Consider the following 25139-nt stretch of genomic DNA (forward strand, 5'->3'; position numbering starts at 1 on the left):
GAGCACTGCACTGTCAGAGGGTCAGTACTGAGGGAGCACTGCACTGTCAGAGGGTCAGTACTGAGGGAGCACTGCACTGTAGGATACGCTGTCTTTCGTGATTTTAAACCAAAGTTCCATCTATCCCTTTGGGAGGACATAATAGAACCTATGGCCATTATTGGAAGAAGATCAGGGAATGAGGTTTCTCCCGTGTCCTGGGACCCAATATTTATCCCTTAACCAACATCAATATGAACAGATTATCTGGTCATTGATCACATTGCTGTTTGTGGGTTCTTGCTGTGTGCAAATTGGCTGCGGCATTTCCTTCATTACAACAATGACTACACTTCAAAAAGTAGGTCATTGACTGTACAGCGATTGGGATGTCCTGAGGTGGTGAAAGGCACTGTAGAAATGGGAGCTCTTTCTTTCAGGCACTGGATCAGGAACCTCCCAGGTTATAAAAGGGCATTTTACAAGACTCGGGGTCAATGGCACCGTTGAACAAGAAGGCCAAGCGGTATTTGACCTTTGCCACCGGGCTCTTCGAGTGCATCAGCTTCACGGGCGTGATCTTCGGCTGGGCTTCCCTCATCTTCGTACTGAAGAAGGAGGAATATTTCTCCGACCTCTGTGTCCCATTGCACAACTCCAGCGACCCCGGCGCGAGGAATGGCACCAGTAAGTATCTGCGGGATGAGAGAAGGGAGGGGGGGAAGAGAAAGAGGGAGAGAGAGTGACTGAGTTTGGAATGGCACCAGTAAGTGTCCGAAGGGAGGGAGATAGAGGGACAGAAAGAGAGAGGGACAGAGAGAGAGGGACAGAGAGAGAGGGCAACAGAGAGAGAGAGTGACAGAGAACGAGAGAGAGAGACAGAGAGAGAGAGAAAGGGGTGACAGAGAGAGAGGGACAGAGAGAGAGGAGGAGAGAGAGTGAGCGAGAGGGACAGAGAGAGACAGAAATACAGAGAAAGAGAGAGAGAGAGGGACAGAGATTGAGAGAGGGACAGAGAGAGTGAGGGAGAGAGAGGGCCAGAGAGAGACAAACAGAGAGACAGAGAGAGAGAGAGAGACACAGAGAGAGAGAGAGAGGGAAACAGAGAGAGAGAGAGAGAGAGAAATGGGTGACAGAGAGAGGGACAGAGAGAGAGTGAGGGAGAGAGAGAGACACTGAGAGAGAGAAAGAGAGAGAGAGAGAGAGGGACAGAGAGAGAGAGAAAGTGGTGACAGAGAGAGAGGGACAGAGAACGAGAGGAACAGAGAGAAAGAGCGAGCGGGACAGAGAGAGAGACAGAAAGACAGAGAAAGAGAGAGAGAGGGACAGAGAATGAGAGAGGGATAGAGAGAGAGAGAGTAAGGAGTGACAGAGAGAGAGGGACAGAGAGAGAGCGCGAAAGAGAGTGATGGAGGGAGAGGGACAGAGAGAGAGAGAAACAGAGAGAGAGGGGGAGAGAGAGTGAGGGAGAGGGACAAAGAGAGAGACAGAGAAAAAGAGAGAGAGACAGAGAAAGAGAGAGAGGGAAAGAGAGAGACAGGGGTGACAGAGAGGGACAGAGAGAAAGAGGAACAGAGAGAGCGAGGGAGAGGGACAAAGAGAGAGACAGAGAGAGAGAGAAACTGAGAGAGAGAAAGGGATGACAGATCGAGAGAGGGACAGTGAAAAAGAGTGACAGGGAGAGAGGGACAGAGCAAACTATGTCGGTATGAGGGGTGACTTGGCTAAGGTAGATTGGGAAACTACATTAACAGGTATGATGGTAGACCAGCAATGGCTAGCATTTAAAGATCTAATACATCATTTACAACAAATATACATTCCTTTAAGACACAAAAACCTCACAGGAAAACTGGTCAAACGTGGCTAACAAGAGATGTTAAAACTAGTATTAGATCGAATGAAGAGGCTTATAATGGTGCCAAAAAGACTAATAAGCCTGAGGATTAGGAGGATTTTAGAATTCAGCAAAGAAGGACCAAGAAATTGATCTGGAAAGAGAAAAAGAATATGGGAGTAAATTAGGAAGAGACATAAAAACAGATTGTAACCATTTCTATAGAGGTATGTAAATAGGAAGAGATAAGTAAAGAGAATGACATAGGTAGAAAAAGGGGTGAGGTCCTGCAGGCAGAGTTTAGGGAGCTAGGAGAAAGATTAAAAAGCAAGATCTCAAAGGTAGCAATCTCCGTGTTACTCCCGGAGCCACGTGCTAGTGAGTACAGAAATAGGGGGATAGAGAAGATGAATACGTGGCTGGAGAGATGGTACATGCGGGAGGGCTTTAGATTCCTGAGGCATTGGGACTGTTTCTGGGGGAGATGGGACCTGTCCAAGCCGGACAGGTTGCTCCTCAATATACCCACGACCAATATCCTCGTGGGAGGTTTTGCTATTCTTATTGGGGAGGGTTTAAATTAGCTTGGCAGGGGGATGGGAACTGGAGAATAGATTCAGTGGGGAAGAGAAGTAAAGCTGGAATTGGGCAGCAGAGTAGTAGAAGTAGAAAGTGAATTTGGAAGATAGATGAAACAAGGGCTGAAAAATAGACAAAAGGGTAGTTTGGCAATATGAAATGTGATATACTTCAATGTAAGGAGTATAGGAAATAAGGCAGATGAGCTGAGAGCACAGATTGACACTTGGCAGTATGATATTATAGCTATTACTGAGACGTGGCTGACAGAAGGATAGGTATGGCAGCTGAACTTTCCTGGTTACAGGATTTTCAGACGGGATAGAGAGGGGGGTAAAACAGGAGCGGGTGTCACAGTATTGATTAAAGAAACAATCACATCTGTGAGAAGGGATGATATGTTAGAGGAGTCATCAAACAAGGCCATATGGGTTGAATTAAAGAATAAAAAAGTGGCGATCACAATATTGGGAGTGTACTATAGACCCCCAAGCAGTCAGAGTGAGATAGAAGAACAAATATGTGGGCAAATTGCTGCAAAGTGCAAAATCTATCGAGCTGTAATAGTGGGGGATTTCAACTATGCCCATATTAACTTGGAAAAAGGTAGTGTGAATGGTACAGAAGGTGTGGAATTCCTAAAATGCATTCAGGAAAAATTATTTTGCCAGTACTTAACAAACCCAACAAGGAAGGGTTAGTTTTGGGGAATGAAGAGGGGCAGGTGGAAGGGGTATCAGTGGGAGAGCATTTTGGTGCTAGTGACCATAATTCAGTAAGATTTAGGGTAGTTATGGAAAAGGAAAAAGGGGGACCAGTGAAAAAAGTTCTCAACTGGGGAAAAGCCAATTTTGCTGAGCTGAGATGGGATTGGGCCAAAATGGACTGGAACTGGCTACTTGATGGGAAATCAGTGTCAGAGCAGTGGGAGTCATTCAAGGAGGAGATCCTGAGGGTACAGAGCAAGTATGTTCCACTAATAAAAGGGTGGGGCTAACAAATCTAGAGCCCTCTGATGTCGGGGGACATATCGAGTAAGATAAAAAAAAAGGGAAGCTTATGACAGATACGGAGAACTCAACACTGCAGAAACTCTAGCGGAGTATAAGAATTAAAAAAGATATCAGGAAGTCAGAGAGAGAGAATGAAAGAATGTTGGCAGTAAAATCAGGGAAAAGCCAAAGATGTTTTATAGATATATTAAGAGCAAGAGAATAACTAGAGAAAGAGTGGGGCCTCTTAGAGACCGTCAATGAAATCTGTGTGTAGAGGCAGAAGATGTCGGTAAGATATATAATGAATACTTTGCATCTGTGCAGCAGCTCAGAGTGGGAAAACCGAGTTTGGTGAGTGGGAGAGTCTCAAGGGTTTGGAGGCTGGTGGCAATTGCTAGTCGCCTCTCAGTAAGATTAACAGTTAAATATTTAGCATTCTTTCAGGCTGAGGTAGAGACAAACTAGCTAGCTAGCTCTCCAGTAGTTTGCTAAATAGCCAGTTAGTTAAAACTAGTTAAAACCGGTTTTTGAGCAGCTGACCAGTGGTGACTCATCTGAGCCACAAGCAATTTAAAAATCGAGGGCACGTGCTGTTAGCTCGGAGTGCAGCAGCTCAGAGTGGGAAAACAGGGTTTGGTAAGTGGGAGAGTCTGGTGAAGTGGGGGCGGGAGGTTTTGCTTTGCCTTGTTTTTCCTAACTTTTTCCGCAGAGCGGCGACGTACCTGAGCCGGAGCAGACCGAGGCCCGAGGGTGGGAATAAAAGCCACAGCAGACATAGAAACATAGAAAAATAGGTGCAGGAGGAGGCCATTCGGCCCTTCGAGCCTGCACCACCATTCAATGAGATCATGGCTGATCATTCACCTCAGTACCCCTTTCCTGCTTTCTCTCCATATCCCTTGGTCCCCTTAGCTGTAAGAGCCAAATCTAACTCCCTCTTGAATATATCCAATGAACTGACATCAACAACTCTCTGCGTTAGGAATTCCACAGGTTAACAACTCTCCGAGTGAAGAAGCTTCTCCTCATCTCAGTCCTAAATGGCCTACCCCTTATCATTAGACTGTGTCCCCTGGTTCTGGACTTCCCCAACATTGGGAACATTCTTAGTGCATCAAATCTGTCCAGTCCCGTCAATTTTAAATGTTTCTATGAGATCCCCTCTCATTCTTCTAAACTCCAGTGAATACAGGCCCCGACGATCCAGTCTCCCTTCATATGTCAGTCCTGCCATCCTGGGAATTAGTCTGGTGAACCTTTGCTGCACTCCTTCAATAGCAAGAATGTCCTTCCTCGGGGTTAGGAGACCAAAACTGAACACAATATTCTAGGTGAGGTCTAACCAAGGCCCTGTATAACTACAGTAAGACCTTTCTTCTCCTATACTCAAATCCCCTAGCTATGAAGGCCAACATACCATTTGCCTTCTTCACCGCCTGCTGTACCTGCATGCCAACTTTCTATGACTGATATACCATGACACCCAGGTCTCGTTGCACCTCCCCTTTTCCTAATCTACCGCCATTCAGATAATATTCTGCCTTCGTGTTTTTGCCACCAAAGTGGATAACCTCACATTTATCCACATTATACTGCATCTGCCATGCATTTGCCTAATCACCTAACCTGTCCAAGTCAACCTGCAGCCTCTGAGCATCCTCCTCACAGCTCTCACCACCACCCAGCTTAGAGTCATCTGCAAACGTGGAGATATTATACTCAATTCCTTCATCGAAATAATTAATGTATATTGTAAATAGCTGGGGTCACAGCACTGAGCCCTGCAGCACCCTATTAGTCACTGCCTGCCATTCTGAAAAGGACCCATTTATCCAGACTCTCTGCTTCCTGTCTGCCAACCAGTTCTCTATCCACGTCTGTACATTACTCCCAATACCATCTGCTTTAATTTTGCACATCAATCTCTTGTGTGGGACCTTGTCAAAAGCCTTTGAAAGTCCAAATACACCGCATCCATTGGTTCTCCCTTGTCCACTCTACTAGTTACATCCTCAAAAAATTCCAGAAGATTTGTCTAGCATGATTTCCCTTTTACAAATCCATGCTGACTTGGACCGATCGTGTCACTGCTTTCCAAATGCGCTGCTATTTCTTCTTTAATAATTGATTCCATCATTTTCCCCACTACTGATGTCAGTCTAACTGGTGTATAATTCCCCGTTTTCTCTCTCCCTCCTTTTTTAAAAAGTGGTGTTACATTAGCTACCCTCCAGTCCATGGGAACTGATCCAGAGTCGATAGACTGTTGGAAAATGATTACAAGTGCATCCACTATTTCTAGGACTACTTCCTTAAGTACTCTGGGATGCAGATTACCAGGCCCTGGGGATTTTTCAGCCTTCAATCCCATCAATTTTGCAAACACAATTTCCAGCCTAATAAGGATTTTCTTCAGTTCCTCCTTCTGACTAGACCCTCGGTCCCCTAGTATTTCCGAAAGGTTATTTGTGTCTTCCTTCGTGAAGACAGAAGCAAAGTATTTGTTCAACTGGTCTGCCATTTCTTTGTTCCCCATTATAAATTCAGCTGATTCTGACTGCAAGGGACCTACGGTTGTCTTCACTAATCTTAATCTCTTCATATATCTATAGAAGCTTTGCAATTAGTTTTTATGTTCCCAGCAAGGTTCCTCTCATACTCTCTTTTCCCCCTCCTGATTAAAGCCTTTGTCCTCCTCTGCTGAATTTTAAATTCCTTGTGGTCCTCAGGTTTGCTGCTTTATATAGCCAATTTATATGCCTCTTTCTTGGATTTAACACGATCCTTCATTTCCCTTGTTAGCCATGGTTGAGCCAGCTTCCCCATTTTAATTTTACTCCAGACAACGATGTTCAATTGTTGAAGTTCATCCATGTGATCTTTAAATGTTTGACATTGCCTATCCACCGTCAATCCTTTAAATATAATTCGCCAGTCTATTCTAGCCAATTCACGTCTCATACCATCGAAGTTACCTTTCCTTAAGTTCAGAACCCTAGTCTCTGAATTAACTGTGTCACTCTCCATCTTAATAAATAATTCTGCCATATTATGGTCACTCTTCCCCAAGGGGCCTCGCACAAGAAGATTACTAATTAGTCCTTTCTCATTACACATCACCCATCTAGGATGGCCAGCCCTCCAGTTGGTTCGTCGACATATTGGTCTAGAAAACCATCCCTAATACACTCCAGGAAATCCTCCTCACCGTATTGCCACCAGTTTGGTCAGCTCCACCCATACAGATTCCACATCATCCAAGCTAATGCTCTTCCTTACTATTGCGTTAATTTCCTCTTTAACCAGCAATGCTACCCCACCTCCTTTTCCTTTCTGTATATCGTTCCTGAATGTTGAATACCCCTGGATGTTGAGCTCCCAGCCTTGGTCACCCTGGAGCCATGTCTCCATGATACCAATTATATCATATTCATTTTTAACACACTTTACTGCCTGCGCAGTTAATTCCTCCACCTTATTACAAATACGTCTCGCATTGAGGCACAGAGCCTTCAGGCTTGTCCTTTTAACACACTTTGCCCCTTTAAAATTTTGCTGCAATGTGGCCCTTTTTGATTTTTGCCTTAGGTTTCTCTGCCCTCCACTTTTTCTTTTACTTTTCTTCTTTCTATCTTTTGCTTCTGCCCCCATTCTATTTCCCTCTGTCTCCCTGCCTAGTTTCCCATCCCCCTGCCATATTAGTTTAACCCCTCCCCAACAGCACTAGAAAACACTCCCCCTAGGACAATGGTTCCGGTTCTGCCCAGGTGCAGACCGTCCAGTTTGTACAGGTCTCACCACCCGCAGAACCGGTTCCAATGTCCCAGGAATTTAAATCCTTCCCTTCTGCACCATTCCTGAGCTATCCTGCAATTTATCTCAGCTATCCTGCAATTCCTACTCTGACTAGCATGTGGCACTGGTAGCAATCCTGAAATTACTACCTTTGAGGTCCCACTTTTTAAACTAGCTCCTTAAAATCAGCTTGTAGGCCCTCATCCAGTTTTTTACCCATATCTTTGGTACCTATATGCAGTACGACAACTGGCTGTTCACCCTCCCTCTCGAAAATGCCCTGCAGCCATTCTGAGACATCCTTGACCCTTGCACTCGGGAGGCAACATACCATCAGCATACAGCCAGTGTAATCTCCTGGACTAGTTTTGATCACCTGGTTGGATCGGAGAGGAATTTTCCCAGATTTTTCCGCAATTGGCCTGGGTTTTTTTCTGGTTAATGCCTCTCCCAGGAGATCGCATGGCTCCGGGTGAGGAGAACCCTGTGTGTGACATCACAGGTAATGCAGGTAAGTGATTGGTTGTGATTGTGGGCTAAGTTTTTCTTTTAAATTAATATATAGCATATAACTAAATACTAAAAACTGACCTTTACTTGTTTAACTAATTTGATAAACTATATAGGGTAAATACTTGATTAACGCTAAACTAATTAATTAAATAAAATAATGGGAAAACAGAAGATTTGTTGCTGCTGCAATATGTGTGAGGTTCTAGAAGTTTTGGTCGAGGGCGACTACATCTACGGTAAGTGTCTGCGGCTCCGGGTTGAGGAGCTGGAGTCCGAGCTGCAGACATTGCGAGACATGAGAGAGGGAGAAAGTTACTTGGACCTGTTGCTCCAGGAGGCAGCCACACCCTCTAGATTAAATACTTTAGAATTGACACATGGTCAGGGACTGGAGCATGTGACTGCGAGTGAAGCAGGTAAGGGGATCCAGGAGGTAGTATTGCAGGAGCCTCAGTCCCTGCACTTGTCCAATAGATTTTAGGTTCTTGCAACACTTGTGGATAAGTGTGCAGACTGCGGGGTGGACAAGCAGATTGACCAAGGTACCGTGGTGCAGAAAGCCATTCAAGTGCGGGGAGTAAAGAGGCAGGTGGTTGGAGAAGGGGACAGTATAGTTAGGGAGATAGATCGGGTTCTCTGCAGCCGAGAGTGTGCATCCCGAAGGCGATGTTGCCTACCTGGTGCCAGGGTAAAGGACATCTCCTCCGCCAGGCCGGAGGAGAACTTGGAGTGGGAGGGGGAGCATCCAGTTGCCGTGGTACATGTAGGTACCAATGACATAGGTAGGATTAAGAAAGAGGTTCTGCTGAGAGAGTTTGAACATCTAGGGACTAAATTGAAAAGCAAAACCACAAAGGTAGTAATCACTGCATTATTTCCTGAGCCACAAGCAAATTGGCATAGGGTCAATAGGAGGGGCAGTATTGAGGGAGCACCGCACTGTTGGAGGGCCAGTACTGTGGGAGTGCCACATTGTCGGAGGGGCATTACTGAGGGAGTGCCACACTGTCAGAGGGGCAGTACTGAGGGAGTGCGACACTGTCAGAGGGACAATACTGCAGGACAGCCACACTGTTGGAGGGGCAGTTCTGAGGGAAGGCCACACTGTCGGAAAGTCATTACTGAGGGAACACCAGACTGTTGGAGGGTCCGTCTTTCATATGAGACATTAAACCAAGGCCCCAGTCTGCCCTCTTATTTGAAGAAAAGTTCCCACAGCCACTATTGGAAGAAGAGCAGGGGCAGTTCTGCCCAAGGGATAGGGACAATATTTATCCCACAACCAATATCACAAAAAAACAGATGATCTGGTCATTAATCACGTTGCTGTTTGTGTGGACTTGCTGTGTGAAAATTGGCTGCCATGTTTTCTACATTGCAACAGTAACTACACTTCAAAAGGACTTCAGTTGGGACGGCTTGAGTTGGTGAAAGGCGCTGTAGAAATCGATGCTCTTTCTCTGTCTGTCTCACTCACTTTCTCGTCCTTTCTTTCTCTCTCTCAGTGGACTGTGATTGGCAGGATGAGCGCTTCACCCTCATCTTCACCCTCGCCTCCTGCACCATCAACTTTGTGGCCTTCCCCAGTGGTTTACTGTTTGACCACTTTGGTACCATGGTAACCCATGTCCTGGCCATGTAAGTACTTGCCCTCTTCTGGGCTTTTGGGTTGTTAGAGGTTGATATGACTTGACACAGTCAGTAGAAGAGAAACAATTAAGACAGAAAGAGAATCATGATAGAGGTAGAGTAAGAGAGTGATGTGTAATATTGAATCAGAAGGTTAGAGTGAAGAACCATCACCATAAATGGTTAAAGTGGTTACCAGGAATATTAAAGATATATGGTCCTCGCACATATTTGATGATGGAAATGTTAGGTTTGTTCATATTGAAGGAGCTGAAAGTTGAAATGATTCGATTATTTCTGATGAGTCAGATAGTCTTGTTATAAGTAGAGTACCAATAGCAAATCCTACATCTGATGTACTGGAAACAAGTCCAAGAGAAAGTCAGAATTTAAGTCTGAGTCAGGCAGGCAGACAGTCTGAAGTTGTACAGAGTTCAAATGTAGATCAAGGGCATCTCTTGAAGAAAAACTCTCCTCAGGCTCAGCCTAGAATGAGTCTAACTGCAACACCAAGTTTGGAGAGCGAAGGTATCCTCATCGAAACAGAAACCCCTGGTTAAGTTTGATTTGTAAATATGGTAAACTAAGTCCATGGGGCTGAAATTGCTCCTTTCCTTTTGGCCTTTTAACACCGGAAAGTGGCGGCCACACTGGGGAGTGCAATGGCCGCTGACTTTTCGTGTAATGGCTGCCATTATCACAATTCCGCTTCTGTGCTATCCCGGTGGTGACCCGCTCCCCCCCACTGCTCCGCTGTTGCCGATCCGTGCTAAGTACATCATCACAGTGTGTACCGTCGATCTACTCCCCGCCCCGCCCCCATCAACGGCGAAATTCTGCCGTGAAAACTTACGGCCCGCCCGGTGGTACCAAAGCAAGCTTTTTTGTGGTGGTCCAGTGAGGCTGAGGCCTTCTGTAATGGTGGCACAGCTCCCCTTAAAGGGGAGATCCTACTGCTGCTGCCGCCATGTTTTTTATTTTGTCGGACGACTGCCATGTCGGCCCGACAATTATTCCTCCAGGTTCGGCCGGGCCACCAACAGACAGCCTGGCACCCCCTCTTCAGTGCCAGGCCGCTGGTCCTGCAGAAACCCAACCTAGAGACCCAGTCGACCGAAGTTTAAAGATCGCGCAGGCTCTCACCTTTAAGTGAAGGGGAGAGCCGTGGTGATGCGGCATTGTGCTGACCTCATCGCCGGGACCACTCCACAGCTCCCCCCCCCGCAACTTCCCCCCTCTAGTCTTGTCACCGCCGCATATCCGCCCCCATTAAGTGCAACTTCCAGATCCAAGTGAAAAAAACAAAGAGCAGAATTTTGTTCAAGAGGCGACCTCACTCACCATGGCGGTAAAAAACATAGAAACGTGCTGTGTACACCATGTTTCGGGCGTGGGTAAATTTTGGCCCGAATATCTTTGATGTGTATAACCATGCAAGTTATGTATGATGATTATTTTGTTATGATTAATTACTCATTAAGGGGGGAGAAGTATAATGTAGCTCCCCCTAGTGGACTACTGTGTAAATACAACTGCTGATGTATATTATAAAAGCATCATGTTCTTGTAGTCCGTGTGTTTGTGATGTCACAAAGAAGATATCAGAGGTTCAGAGGAGGTTTACCGGGAATGAGGAACTTCAGTCATGTGGAGAGATTGAAGAAACTGGGGTTGTTCTCTTTCGAGCAGAGAAGATTGAAGAGAGACCAAATCGAGATACAGTTTGATTGCTGTTTTGATTTGTTGTCAGTGTAAACTCTGAGAATAGTTCCCCGAATAAATCCAAAAAACACTGTGTGCATTTATTGGAGCAATTTATGACTGAACTATATACTTTCACCACCTCAGGATGTCCCAAAACACTTTAAAACTAATGAAGTTCTTTTGAAGTGTAGTCACTGTTCTAATGTAGGAAACGTGGCAGTCAATTTATGCACAGCAAGCTCCCACAGAGAGAAATGCAATATGACCAGACACCAACTGTATTTTTAGTGATGTGCGTGAGGGATAAATATTGGCCACAGGATTCCGGGGAGAATTGCCCTGTTCTTCCAGTACCAGCTATGTCCACTTCGGAGGGCGGAAGGGACATTGGTTTAGCTTTTTATTTGAAAGAGGGCATCTCTAACAGTGCAGCTCTTCCTCAGTACTGCCGCTCCCATAGTGCAGCGCTCCCTCAGTACTGCCCCTCCCACAGTACAGCACTCCTTCAGTACTGCCCCTCCTACTGTGCAGCACTCCCTCAGTGCAGCACTCCCTCAGTACTGCCCCTCCTACTGTGCAGCACTCCCTCAGTGCAGCACTCCCTCAGTACAGCACTCCCTCAGTACTGCCCCTCCCTCAGTGCAGCACTCCCTCAGTACTGCCCCTCCCACAGTGCAGCGAACCCTCAGTACTGCCCCTCCCACAGTGCAGCGAACCCTCAGTACTGCCCCTCCCACAGTGCAGCACTCCCTCAGTACTGTCCCTCCCACAGTGCAGTACTCCTTCAGTACTGCCCCTCCCACAGTGCAGCGAACCCTCAGTACTGCCCCTCACACAGTGCAGCGAACCCTCAGTACTGCCCCTCCCACAGTGCAGCGAACCCTCAGTACTGCCCCTCCCACAGTGCAGCGAATCCTCAGTACTGTCCCTCCCACCATGCAGCACTCCCTCAGTACTGCCCCTTACACAGTGCAGCACTCCCTCAGTACTGCCTCTCCCACACTGCAGCACTCCCTCAGTATTGCCCCTCCCACAGTGCAGCACTCCCTCAGTACTGCCCCTCCCACAGTGCAGTACTCCTTCAGTACTGCCCCTCCCACAGTGCAGTACTCCCTCAGTACTGCCCCTCCCACAGTGCAGTACTCCCTCAGTACCGCCCCTCCCACAGTGCAGCACTCCCTCAGTACTGCCTCTCCCACAGTGCAGCACTCACTCAGTACTGCCTCTCCCACAGTGCAGCACTCTTTCAGTACTGCCTCTCCCACAGTGCAGCACTCCCTCAGTACTGCCCCTCCCACAGTGCAGCACTCCCTCAGTACTGCGTCTCCCACATTGCAGCACTCCCTCAGTACTGCCTCTCCCACAGTGCAGCACTCTTTCAGTACTGCCTCTCCCACAGTGCAGCACTCACTCAGTACTGCCTCTCCCACAGTGCAGCACTCTTTCAGTACTGCCTCTCCCACATTGCAGCACTCCCTCAGTACTGCCTCTCCCACAGTGCAGCACTCCCTCAGTACTGCCCCTCCCGCAGTGCAGCACTCCCTCAGTACTGCCTCTCCCACAGTGCAGCACTCTTTCAGTACTGCCTCTCCCACAGTGCAGCACTCCCGCAGTACTGCCTCTCCCACAGTGCAGCACTCCCTCAGTACTGCCCATTCCACAGTGTAGCACTCCCTCAGTACTGCCCCTCCGACAGTGCAGCACTCCCTCAGTACTGCCCCTCCCACAGTGCAGCACTCCCTCAGTACTGCCCCTCCCACAGTGCAGCACTCTTTCAGTACTGCCCCTCCCACAGTGCAGCACTCCCTCAGTACTGCCTCTCCCACAGTGCAGCACTCCCTCAGTACTGCCTCTCCCACAATGCAGCACTCCCTCAGTACTGCCCCTCTCAGAAACATAGAAACATAGAAAATAGATGCAGGAGTAGGCCCTTCGGCCCTTCGAGCCTGCACCGCCATTCAATGAGTTCATGGCTGAAAAGGCAACTTCAGTACCCCATTCCTGCTTTCTCGCCATACCCCTTGATCCCCCGAATAGTAAGGACGACATCGAACTCCTTTTTGAATATATTTAGTGAATTGGCCTCAACAACTTTCTGTGGTAGAGAATTCCACAGGTTCACCACTCTATGGGTGAAGAAGTTTCTCCTCATCTCGGTCCTAAATGGCTTACCCCTTATCCTGAGACTGTGACCCCTGGTTTCGGTCTTCCCCAACATTGGGAACATTCTTCCTGCATCTAACCTGTCGAAACCCATCAGAATTTTAAACGTTTCTATGAGGTCCCCTCTCATTCTTCTGAACTCCAGTGAATACAAGCCCAGTTGATCCAGTCGTTCTTGATATGTCAGTCCCGCCATCCCGGGAATCAGTCTGGTGAACCTTCGCTGCACTCCCTCAATAGCAAGAATGCCCTTCCTCAAGTTAGGAGACCAAAACTGTATACAATACTCCAGGTGTGGCCTCACCAAGGCCCTGTACAACTGTAGTAACACCTCCCTGCCCCTGTACTCAAATCCCCTCGCTATGAAGGCCAACATGCCATTTGCTTTCTTAACCACCTGCTGTACCTGCATGCCAACCTTCAATGACTGATGTACCATGACACCCAGGTCTCATTGCACCTCCGCTTTGCCTAATCTGTCACTATTCAGATAATAGTCTGTCTCCCACAGTGCAGTGCTCCCTCATACGGCCCCTCCCACAGTGCAGTGCTCCCTCAGTACAGCCCCTCCCACAGTGCAGCACTCATTCAGTATGGCCCCTCCCACAGTGCGGTGCTCCCTCAGTACTGGCACTGGGACAATGACGATAGGTTTAGAGAGGGCACAGGAGACAATGGGATAAGGGAGAGCATTTTCAGTGGGAGGGACAGTGTCCTGGGGCCAAGATTGATCAACATCACTAAAAAAAGCTGATCATTATTTGTACATATGTAAACCCGTTAATACCTTGTTTAACCACCGGAGGGCTCATCCCCTGGAGTCCCAAGGGATCCCACAATCCCTTGGGAGCACCTGTACATAAGGAGGCCTCACAGGCTGTAGAGGCATTCTGGAGATCTGTAATAAAGGACTGCGGTCACACCTTACTTTGAGCTCACAGTATCTGGTCAGACTCTTTATTCAATACATAACAATTATCACATTGCTCTTTGTGGGAGCTTGCTGTGCACAAATCGGCTGCTGTGTTTCCTACATTACAATAGTGGCTGCACTTTAAAAAGCACTTATAGAATCATAGACTGATACAGCACAGAAGGAGGTCATTTGGCCCATGCTGCCTGTGCTTTGAAAGAGCTGTCCGATTTGACCCATTCCCTGCTCTTTCCCCATAGTCCTTCAAGTATTGATCCAATTCCCTTTTGAAAGTTGTTGTATCTGCTTCCACCGTCCTCAGGCAGTGCATTCCAGATCATAACAACTCGTTGCTTAATTTTTTCCCTCATGTTGCCTCTGGTTCTATCACCAATGACCTTAAATCTGTGTCCTCTGGTTCCTGACCCTCCTTCCATTGGAAACAGTTCCTCCTTATTTATTCGATCAAAACCGGTCATCATTTTGAACATCTCTATCAATTATCCTTTTAACCTTCTCTGCTCTAAGGAGAACAACCCCAGCTTCTCCAGTCTCTCCAAATAACAGAAGTCTCTCATCCCTGGTACCATTCTGGTAAATCCCCCCTGCGCCCTCTAGTGCCTTGACATCCTTCCTAAAGTGCGGTGCCCAGAATTGAACACAAGGCTCCAGCTGAGGCCTAACCAGTGGTTTATGAAGGATTTAGCAATAACTTCTTGCTTTTGTACTCTGGGTCTGTTTATCAAGTACTTCATTGGCTGTGAAGCGCTTTGGATCGTCCTGAGGTGGTGAGAGACGTTGGATAACTGGGAGCTCATTCCTTTCAGGGGAAGGGGAGGTGAATGTGGGGACAAAGGAGTTTAAACTAAGCTCTGATTTTTATCTCCACAGATTCCTCCACACCACCGCGACTCTGATCATCGCCTTCTCCACTGCTGGTAAGTCTAGCCCCTCCCCCTGTCAGAACCCAGTGAGGTCCCACACATGGTCCTTCAATACCTACATAGAATTACGTAGAATATACAGCACAGAAACAGGCCATTCAGCCCAATCAGTCCATGCCGGCTTTTGTGCTCCACTCCAGCCTCCTCCCATCCTTCCTCATCTAACTCTATCAGCATTATAAAAGTTGGATAGAGTGAAGGATAGAGCACCAGTCCTTAGTTACTGACAATTTTTCCATGTTGATTTCAGTGTTTGATGGCTGGTTCCATCTCCCCAATAGAAAAGGGGAGGAGTCCCACGTGGAGTGACCTCCACTGGGGAGCCCCGCCTCTTCCCGAGGGCAAGATGGCCCGCCAAGGCGTGTCCGGACAGCAGACGAGGAAGACAAAGTGGAGAGTGTGCAAGAGCAGCCCGTACAGGAAACCCCTCCGTGCAGAGTGGAAAAGCACGGCAGAGATCTCCAAGAGACGGTTCAAGCTGTGAGGCGCCGGATCCCAAGGGAGGATTCGAGCCCTGGTGCCGATGAGAAAACATGGACGGGATCGGTCCACACACTTGAGCCTCCTCGACACACCTCGTGGGGTCAGGGCTAAGTGCCTCTTTTAGCGTCTCGATGGCTTTGGCCATGGACCAGATACCATGCCACGACATGCGCTGTGCCAACTCTTCATGGAACATCCAGCCCGCTCCTCCTTTATCCAATAGGCCCCTGACTCTGGTCACCTTGCCAGCCAGTGTCTTTCCCTCTGCCAGCCACGTGACACGCGGACGTGGAGGCACGGATTCCTGAGCAGCAGCTCCCGGAGTATAGCCATCACTCCTGACGGGGGAGAACTCCGGCTGGAGGTGACAGCTTTGCAGATCCTGATCATTACATGGTAAAAGACAGGCAGCTCCTGCAAGGAGGTCCAGCCACACCCCAGATTTATTGGCAATAGCTGAGTGCTATAATTGAGGCCATGCAGCTAGCGGAAGAAATACGTCGCCAGCGCACACCATCTGGGAAGATCCCTGATGTACAGATATCTCTACAGGGTCTGAAGACGGAAGGTCGCAGCCTGGGTACACACCCACACCAGCGCCTGACCGCCCTCTCTAAGTAGGAGACTGATAACATGGCACAGACCCAATGCTTCCCTTTGATCCTGAAGTCAACAAGCATCTTCTGAATCTTGGCGACTGATACGTCCTTACTACACACGAGGCCCATGCTTGAGAGAAGGTCAGTCTGTGACCTGTCCTTTATTCCTTAGCACTCAAGTGATAAAGGTGGGTGGAGCTTCCCCTTTTATACCTGAAAGTCCAGGTTAGGAGTGTCTCCCACCTCGTGGTCAGTGTTCTCACGGTGTACAACTTAGGTCAGTTTATACATGGGTTACAATGCTGGTTGAATACATGACATCACCTCCCCCACCCCCCAAAGTCTGATTGGGATCACAGGTTTGCGGCAGATTTGTCCATTGGTAAGTTTAACTACCAGAATCCTATTTCCCTCTTTGGCAACCACAGTGCCTGCGAGCCATTTGGGCCCTGCAGCGTAGTTGAGGACAAAATCAGGATCATTTACATCAATACATCGCGCCCTCACATTCTTGTCATGGTAGTGATATTGTGACCAACGCCTGCTCTCGACAATTTATTTCATGGTGGTGTGTATAAGGGATAATCGGTTTTTGAGCATCCTTTTCATTAGTAGCTCTGCGGGTGGAACCCCTGGGGGCGAGTGTGGTCGGGTTCTATAGGCCAACAGGAGGCGTGATAAGTGGGTTTGTAGGGAACCCCCTTGGAATCTGAGCATCCCCTGTTTGATTATCTGCACTGCTCGTTCTGCCTGGCCATTTGAGGCCGGCTTGAACGGTGCCGTTCTAACATGGTTAATTCCATTGCCTACCATGAAGTCCTGGAATTCAGTGCTTGTGAAGCACGGGCCATTGTCACTGACCAAGATGTCCGGTAGACCGTGGGTGGCAAACATTGCCCGTAGACTTTCTACCGTGGCAGAGGATGTGCTTGAATTTAAAATGTCACACTCAATCCATTTGGAGTAGGCGTCTGCTACAACCAAAAACATTTTCCCCATGAAAGGACCTGCGTAGTCCACATGGATGCGTGACCAAGGCTTGGCGGGCCATGGCCAAGGGCTAAGGGGGGCTTCCCTGGGCGCATGGCCCAGCTGGGCACACGTGTTGCACCTGCGAACACAAAGTTCCAGATCTGCATCTATCTCTGGCCACCAAACGTGTGACCTGGCAATTGCCTTCATTGTGACAATGCCCGGGTGGAGTTCTCTGATGAACACCTCTCTACCCATCTGGGGCATGACTACGCGGTTTCCCCACAGTAGGCAATCGGCCTGAATCGAGAGTTCATTCTTGCGCCTGTGAAATGGTGTTCTTCCGTATCGTAACCCGTAATGAGTATGTTGTCCTGAAAAACCACCGTCCCTGGAATCGACTTGAGGAGGCTTTCCATATTTCGTTGGAAGATCGCGACGGCCGAGCGAATCCTGAACGGACATTTGTTGTACTCAAACAACCTCTTGTGTGTCGTGATGGTGGTCAGCTTCTTCGACTCACTCGCCAGCTCCTGGGTCATGTAAGCTGAGGTCAGGTCCAATTTTGAAAAAAGTTTGCCCCGGATAGCATCGCAAAGAGGTCCTCCGCTCTCGGTAGCGGGTACTGGTCTTGGAGTGACACCCGATTGATGGTGGCCTTGTAATCGCCACATATCCTGACTGACCCATCTGCCTTGAGCACCGGCACAATTGGGCTCGCCCAGTCACTGAATTCGACTGGTGAGATGATGCCTTCCCTCAGCAGGCGGTCCAATTCGCCTTCTATCTTTTCCCGCATCACGTACGGCACCGCTCTGGCCTTGTGGTGTACTGGCCTGGCGTCCGGGTTTATGTGAATCACTACCTTGGCCCCCATGAAAGTGCCAATGCCGGGTTGAAATAATGAGTCAAATTTGTCCATGACCTGTGAGCATGATACTCGCTCCACAGAGGAAATTGCATTGACATCGCCCATTTCCAGTTCATGACAGCAAGCCAACTCCTCCCCAGTGGTGCGGGACCGTCCCCTGGGACAATCCAGAGTGGCAACCTGTTCTCCGAGTCTTTGTGGGTCACGACTACCGTGGCGCTGCCCAGCACCGGAATGATCTGCTTTGTGTAAGTCCGTAGCTGTGCGTCAATCGGCGATAATTTTGGCCTCCTGGCCTTGGATGCCCACAACTTTTCGAACTGTTTGATACCCATCAGGGACTGGTTGGCACCCGTGTCTAACTCCATTGATATTGGGATGCCATTGAGGAGCACTTTCATCATTATCGGTGGCGTCCTGGTGTAAGAACTGTATACATGCTCCACATGAACTCGCTGAACTTCCGCTTCCAGCGATTTCCCCCAGTGTCCATTTCTGCAATTTCTGCAGGTATTTTACTCATCTCTGCAAAATCCGGCTGAATGTATGCCTCCACGCCTCCAGCATGAGTTGCGGTTTGAAACAAAAGGTCCCTTGCCAGTCGATCGTCCCTGACTGCCCCTGTTATTGTCCTTGAGTGCACCATTAACAGGTGTTGATGGCCCCATTACTGGCCGCATTGGCGTGAATCGCTGTTCAGCTTGCCATTGTCTCTGTCGAACTCCCCCTCTGGGTTCGACTACATGTTGGGGCATGCCTGACTGCCCTTGTCTGCCTGGAGAACTGTGTGCTGCTTTAACAATGTTGAATCTCTGTCCCAACCATTCCTTAACACAGTATCTCTCGTCTGTTCTGCTAGTGGCCATGCTCGCGTGGTTTAAATCCCAGTTTCTTGTCGCCATTGATACGTCCTTACTACACAGTATAAATGCACACGAGGCCCATGCTTGAGAGAAGGTCAGTCTGTGACCTGTCCTTTATTCCTTAGCACTCAAGTGCTGAAGGTGGGTGGAGCTTCCCCTTTTATACCTGAAGGTCCAGGTTAGGAATGTCTCCCATCTAGTGGTCAGTGTTCTCACGGTGTACAACTTAGGTCAGTTTATACAATGGTTACAATGCTGGTTGAATACATGACAGCAACAGATTCGGGGGAGGGGCGGGGGATGTATCAAAGTGACCAACCAGTACCACAACATAGCGGCCATCAGTTGGTTTATGACCAGCGCCCTACCCCTGTAGGACAGCACTTGGAGCAGTCCTGTCCAGCGCCCTCGGTGAGCAGTGACTTTAGCCTCCAGCACTTGCCAGTTTGCCAGCCAGGCTTCCTCAGCAGGGCTAAGGTAAACTCCCAGGTTGAGGAGATGAGTTGTACTCCAGGTATAATTTCTGAGCTCCTCCCACCACTGACTGACCAGGAGTGCGGAACATTTCTCCCAGTTGATCCTCACAGAGGACGCGGCAGATTAGACCCGCTGGCACTCGCGCAACCTCCGCAAGACAACGGCATCCGTGACCATGAGGAGCACGTCAGCGACGTAAGCCGAGAGCACGACCTCGACGCCCGGCCCTTGGAGAGACAGTCCCATAAACATCTTCCGCAAAAGATGCAGGAAAGTCTCCAGACAGAAAGCATGGAACTGGCCAGACAAGGGGCATTCCTGACGGTCCCATATCCCGAAGCCAAGGGACGCTGTCAAAGACCCGCTGAATTTAATCAGACACTCCACGCAAGTCAGTTCGAGTTTAAAAAAATGTGTCCTGAATCTGAATGTGCGCATGAGCTGAATGTATCCTGAAGAGGCACTCGTGATCCATCCTGTTGAAAACCTTCTCCTGATCCAGGGAAAGGAATGCCACCGACAGACCAGTCCTCTGGGAATGGTGGACCAGGTCCCGAACCAGATGGATGCTGTTGTGGATGGTCCGGCCCTGATCTGTGTAGAACTGGTCGGGGTGGATCATTTGGGACAGCATGGTGCCAAGGCAAGCAAAGACTTGTCGTTCGTGCTGAGGAGGGAGACCAGGCACCAGATCTTCAGTCGCGGCAAATTTTCACTCTTGGGCAGCGGTATGATGACTGCCCTGCACTGAGAGAGGAATATCACCCCGACCTCCAGACTTTCCCCAGGACTCACAGGTAGTTGCCCACCACCGCTCACCCAAGAACATCCCAGAACTCCACGGTCTGACCGTCCAGCCCTGGGGACTTGCCCCTCGAGAATGGGCTGAGGGCACCGGCCAGCTCCCCCAGGCTTAGTGGGGCATCGAGCTGCTCACCACCCTTCGGGCTGACCTTCGGCAGGTCCTCGCACAAAACAATGCGAGCAACCTCGATAGGACGGATCCGCAGAGAACAGAGCAACATAGTAGATACGGGCCTCGGCACTGATGCCCTTCTGATACGAGGCGAGGGATCTGTCGCTGGCCAGTGGCCCCAAGAGCTGCTAACGGAACCCCTCCCTCTTTTTCCATTGAGTAGAAGAAGGGCGCCCAATATTTATCCATCAACCAACATCACACTAAAACAACCAGCAGATCTGGTCATTTATCAGGTTGCTGTTTGTGGGAGCTTGCTGGGCACAAATTGACTGCTGGATTTCCTACATTACAATAATGTTAAGATAAAGTAATTAATTGGCTGTGAAGTTTTTGGGACGTCCTAAGGTGGTGAAAGGCACTGTATAAATGAAAGTTCTTTCTCTCTTTCTCACACTCCCTCTCCCCCTCTGTTGCAGCTTCAGCAGCACTGTTGTTCCCTGCGCTCTGTCTGATGGCAGTGGGAGGAAGGTGTTTTTTCATAACAAACATTCAGGTAATGTAGAATTGTGTGTGATAGAGCATGGTGTACTGAGAAAGTGCTGCACTGTGAGAGGGGCAGTACTGAGGGAGTGCTGCACTGCCAGAGGGGCAGTACTGATAGAGTGCTGCACTGTCAGAGGGGCAGTACTGAGGGAGTGCTGCACTGTCAGAGGGGCAGTACTGAGGGAGTGCTGCACTGTCAGAGGGGCAGTACTGAGAGAGTGCTGCACTGTCAGAGGAGCAGTACTGAGGGAGTGCTGCACTGCCAGTGGGGCAGTACTGAGAGAGTGCTGCACTGTTAGAGGGGCAGTACTGAGGGTGTGCTGCACTGTCAAAGAGGCAGTACTGAGAGAGTGCTGCACTGTCAGAGGGGCAGTACTGAGGGAGTGCTGCACTGTCAGAGGGGCAGTACTGAGAGAGTGCTGCACTGTCAGAGGGGCAGTACTGAGGGAGTGCTGCACTGTCAGAGGGGCAGTACTGAGGGACAAAGGGTGTTAAGAAAGCAAGCCTGAAGGCTTTGTGTCTTAATGCAAGGAGTATCCGCAATAAAGTGGATGAATTAACTGTGCAAATAGATGTTAACAAATATGATGTGATTGGGATTACGGAGACGTGGCTCCAGGATGACCAGGGCTGGGAACTCAACATCCAGGGGTATTCAACATTCAGGAAGGATAGAATAAAAGGAAAAGGAGGTGGGGTAGCATTGCTGGTTAAAGAGGAGATTAATGCAATAGTTAGGAAAGACATTAGCTTGGATGATGTGGAATCTATATGGGTAGAGCTGCAGAACACTAAAGGGCAAAAAACGTTAGTGGGAGTTGTGTACAGACCTCCAAACAGTAGTAGTGATGTTGGGGAGGGCATCAAACAGGAAATTAGGAGTGCATGCAATAAAGGTGCAGCAGTTATAATGGGTGACTTTAATATGCACACAGATTGGGCTAGCCAAACTGCAAGCAATACGGTGGAGGAGGATTTCCTGGAGTGCATAAGGGATGGTTTTCTAGACCAATATGTCGAGGAACCAACTAGCGGGGAGGCCATCTTAGAGTGGGTGTTGTGTAATGAGAGAGGATTAATTAGCAATCTCATTGTGTGAGGCCCCTTGGGGAAGAGTGACCATAATATGGTGGAATTCTGCATTAGGATGGAGAATGAAACAGTTAATTCAGAGACCATGGTCCAGAACTTAAAGATGGGTAACTTTAAAGGTATGAGGCGTGAATTGGCTAAGATAGATTGGCGAATGATACTTAAGGGGTTGACTGTGGATGGGCAATGGCAGACATTTAGAGACTGCATGGATGAATTACAACAATTGTACATTCCTGTCTGGCGTAAAAATAAAAAAGGGAAGGTGGCTCAACCGTGGCTATCTAGGGAAATTAGGGATAGTATTAAAGCCAAGGAAGTGGCATACAAATTGTCGAGAAATAGCAGCGAACCTGGGGACTGGGAGAAATTTAGAACTCAGCAGAGGAGGACAAAGGGTTTGATTAGGGCAGGGAAAATGGAGTACGAGAAGAAGCTTGCAGGGAACATTAAGGCGGATTGCAAAAGTTTCTATAGGTATGTAAAGAGAAAAAGGTTAGTAAAAACAAACGTAGGTCCCCTGCAGTCAGAATCAGGGGAAGTCATATCGGGGAACAAAGAAATGGCAGACCAATTGAACAAGTACTTTAGTTCAGTATTCACTGAGGAGGACACAAACAACCTTCCGGATATAAAAAGGGTCAGATGGTCTAGTAAGGAGGAGAAACTGAGGGAAATCTTTATTAGTCGGGAAATTGTGTTGGGGAAATTGATGAGATTGAAGGCCGATAAATCCCCAGGGCCTGATGGACTGCATCCCAGAGTACTTAAGGAGGTGGCCTTGGAAATAGCGGATGCATTGACAGTCATTTTCCAACATTCCATTGACTCTGGATCAGTTTCTATCGAGTGGAGGGTAGCCAATGTAACCCCACTTTATAAAAAAGGAGGGAGAGAGAAAGCAAGGAATTATAGACCGGTCAGCCTGACCTCAGTAGTGAGTAAAATGATGGAATCAATTATTAAGGATGTCATAGCAGCGCATTTGGAAAATGGTGACATGATAGGTCCAAGTCAGCATGGATTTGTGAAAGGGAGATCATGCTTGACAAATCTTCTGGAATTTTTTGAGGATGTTTCCAGTAAAGTGGACAAAGGAGAACCAGTTGATGTGGTATATTTGGACTTTCAGAAGGCTTTCGACAAGGTCCCACACAGGAGATTAATGTGCAACATTTAAGCACATGGGATTGGGGGTAGTGTGCTGACGTGAATTGAGAACTGGTTGTCAGACAGGAAGCAAAGAGTCGGAGTAAATGGGTACTTTTCAGAATGGCAGGCAGTGACTAGTGGGGTACCGCAAGGTTCTGTGCTGGGACCCCAGCTGTTTACATTGTACATTAATGATTTAGACGAAGGGATTAAATGTAGTATCTCCAAATTTGCGAATGACACTAAGTTGGGTGGCAGTGTGAGCTGCGAGGAGGATGCTATGAGGCTGCAGAGTGACTTGGATAGGTTAGGTGAGTCGGCAAATGCATGGCAGATGATGTATAATGTGGATAAATGTGAGGTTATCCACTTTGGTGGTAAAAACAGAGAGACAGACTATTATCTGAATGGTGACAGATTAGAAAAAGGAAAGCAACGAGACCTGGGTGTCATGGTACATTGGCATGCAGGTACAGCAGGCGGTTAAGAAAGCAAATGGCATGTTGGCCTTCATCGCGAGGGGATTTGAGTACAGGGGCAGGGAGGTGTTGCTCCAGTTGTACAGGGCCTTGGTGAGGCCACACCTGGAGTATTGTGTGCAGTTTTGGTCTCCTAACTTGAGGAAGGACATTCTTGCTATTGAGGGAGTGCAGCGAAGATTCACCAGACTGTTTACCGGGATGGTGGGACTGACCTATCAAGAAAGACTGGATCAACTGGGCTTGTATTCACTGGAGCTCAGAAGAGTGAGAGGGGACCTCATAGAAACATTTAAAATTCTGACGGGTTTGGACAGGTTGGATGCAGCAAGAATGTTCCCAAAGTTGGGGAAGTCCAGAACCAGGGCTCACAGTCTAAGGATAAGGGGTAAGCCATTTAGAACCGAGATGAGGAGAAACTTCTTCACCCAGAGATTGGTGAACCTGTGGAATTCTCTACCACAGAAAGTAGTTGAGGCCAATTCACTAAATATATTCAAAAGGGAGTTAGATGAAGTCCTTACTACTCGGGGGATCAAGGGGTATGGCGAGAAAGCAGGAAGGGGGTACTGAAGTTTCATGTTCAGCCATGAACTCATTGAATGGCGGTGTAGGCTAGAAGGGCTGAATGGCCTGCTCCTGCACCTATTTTCTATGTTTCTATTTTCTATGTTTCTTAGGAGAGAGAGAGAGAGATGGCTGCAAACTGCTGTCTCTTATACCCGAAAAATACTTCTGAATTCTCGCACCAAAAACCAGTCCTTTGCCTGAGGCAGTCCAACCAACAGCAATGAATCAGCTCTTCGGCCTGTGCCTTTGTTACTGGGCTCTTCCTGGGGATAAAGGCTCCATCGTCTGGGTGGCCAAATGGCTTACTTTGACGTATGGTTCCCGCGCTCCGGGGCTCTCAGTCATTTCGATGGCTTGAGCATGACCAGTTTACCTGATCTCTCACTGATAGGTTCCCATTACATGACAAAGGGTCCTGCATCAGTCACCTTCCTACGATTTCAGCCATTGACCCATCCCCGCCCACCTGATGTGGATTCCTGTGGAACATGTCTGGACTTATCCCAATCCTCTATCTGCTCTTCTGCAGTAACAGAAAATATGGAAAAGCAATGTCCAAAACTTAAGTCCAAAATGTTTACGCTGATGCTGTCGATGTTTCCTCCGATTCTTACCTGTGGTGCAGTGTGTTTGGGTGGAGTGTGTGAGTGAGTGAGTGAGTGTGGTGCAGTGTGTTTGGGTGGAGTGAGTGAGTGAGTCAGTGTGGTGCAGTGTGTTTGGATGGAGTGTGTGAGTGAGTGAGTGTGGTGCAGTGTGTTTGGGTGGAGTGTGTGAGTGAGTGAGTGTGGTGCAGTGTGTTTCAGTGGAGTGTGTGAGTGAGTGAGTGTGGTGCAATGTGTTTGGGTGGAGTGTGTGAGTGAGTCAGTGTGGTGCAGTGTGTTTGGATGGAGTGTGTGAGTGAGTGAGTGTGGTGCAGTGTGTTTGGATGGAGTGTGTGAGTGAGTCAGTGTGGTGCAGTGTGTTTAGGTGGAGTGTGTGAGTGAGTGAGTGTGGTGCAGTGTGTTTAGGTGGAGTTTGAGTGAGTGAGTGTGGTGCAATGTGTTTGGGTGGAGTGTGAGTGAGTGAGTG

General features: G+C 48.4%; 1 protein-coding gene across 1 annotated transcript in view; it reads left to right on the top strand.

Moving 5' to 3' along the window:
- Positions 1–476: 476 nt before the first annotated feature.
- Positions 477–25139, top strand: part of LOC139266680 (equilibrative nucleobase transporter 1-like) — a 61273-nt gene continuing 36610 nt past the window's right edge. Inside the window, exons 1-4 of the mRNA XM_070884270.1 lie at positions 477–666; positions 9204–9336; positions 14999–15045; positions 20712–20788. Coding sequence (XP_070740371.1) covers positions 477–666; positions 9204–9336; positions 14999–15045; positions 20712–20788 — 447 coding nt within the window. The remainder of the gene's footprint in view (positions 667–9203; positions 9337–14998; positions 15046–20711; positions 20789–25139) is intronic.

The sequence above is a fragment of the Pristiophorus japonicus genome, chromosome 7, assembly GCF_044704955.1.
Source record: "Pristiophorus japonicus isolate sPriJap1 chromosome 7, sPriJap1.hap1, whole genome shotgun sequence".
NCBI classification, from domain to species: domain Eukaryota; kingdom Metazoa; phylum Chordata; class Chondrichthyes; family Pristiophoridae; genus Pristiophorus; species Pristiophorus japonicus.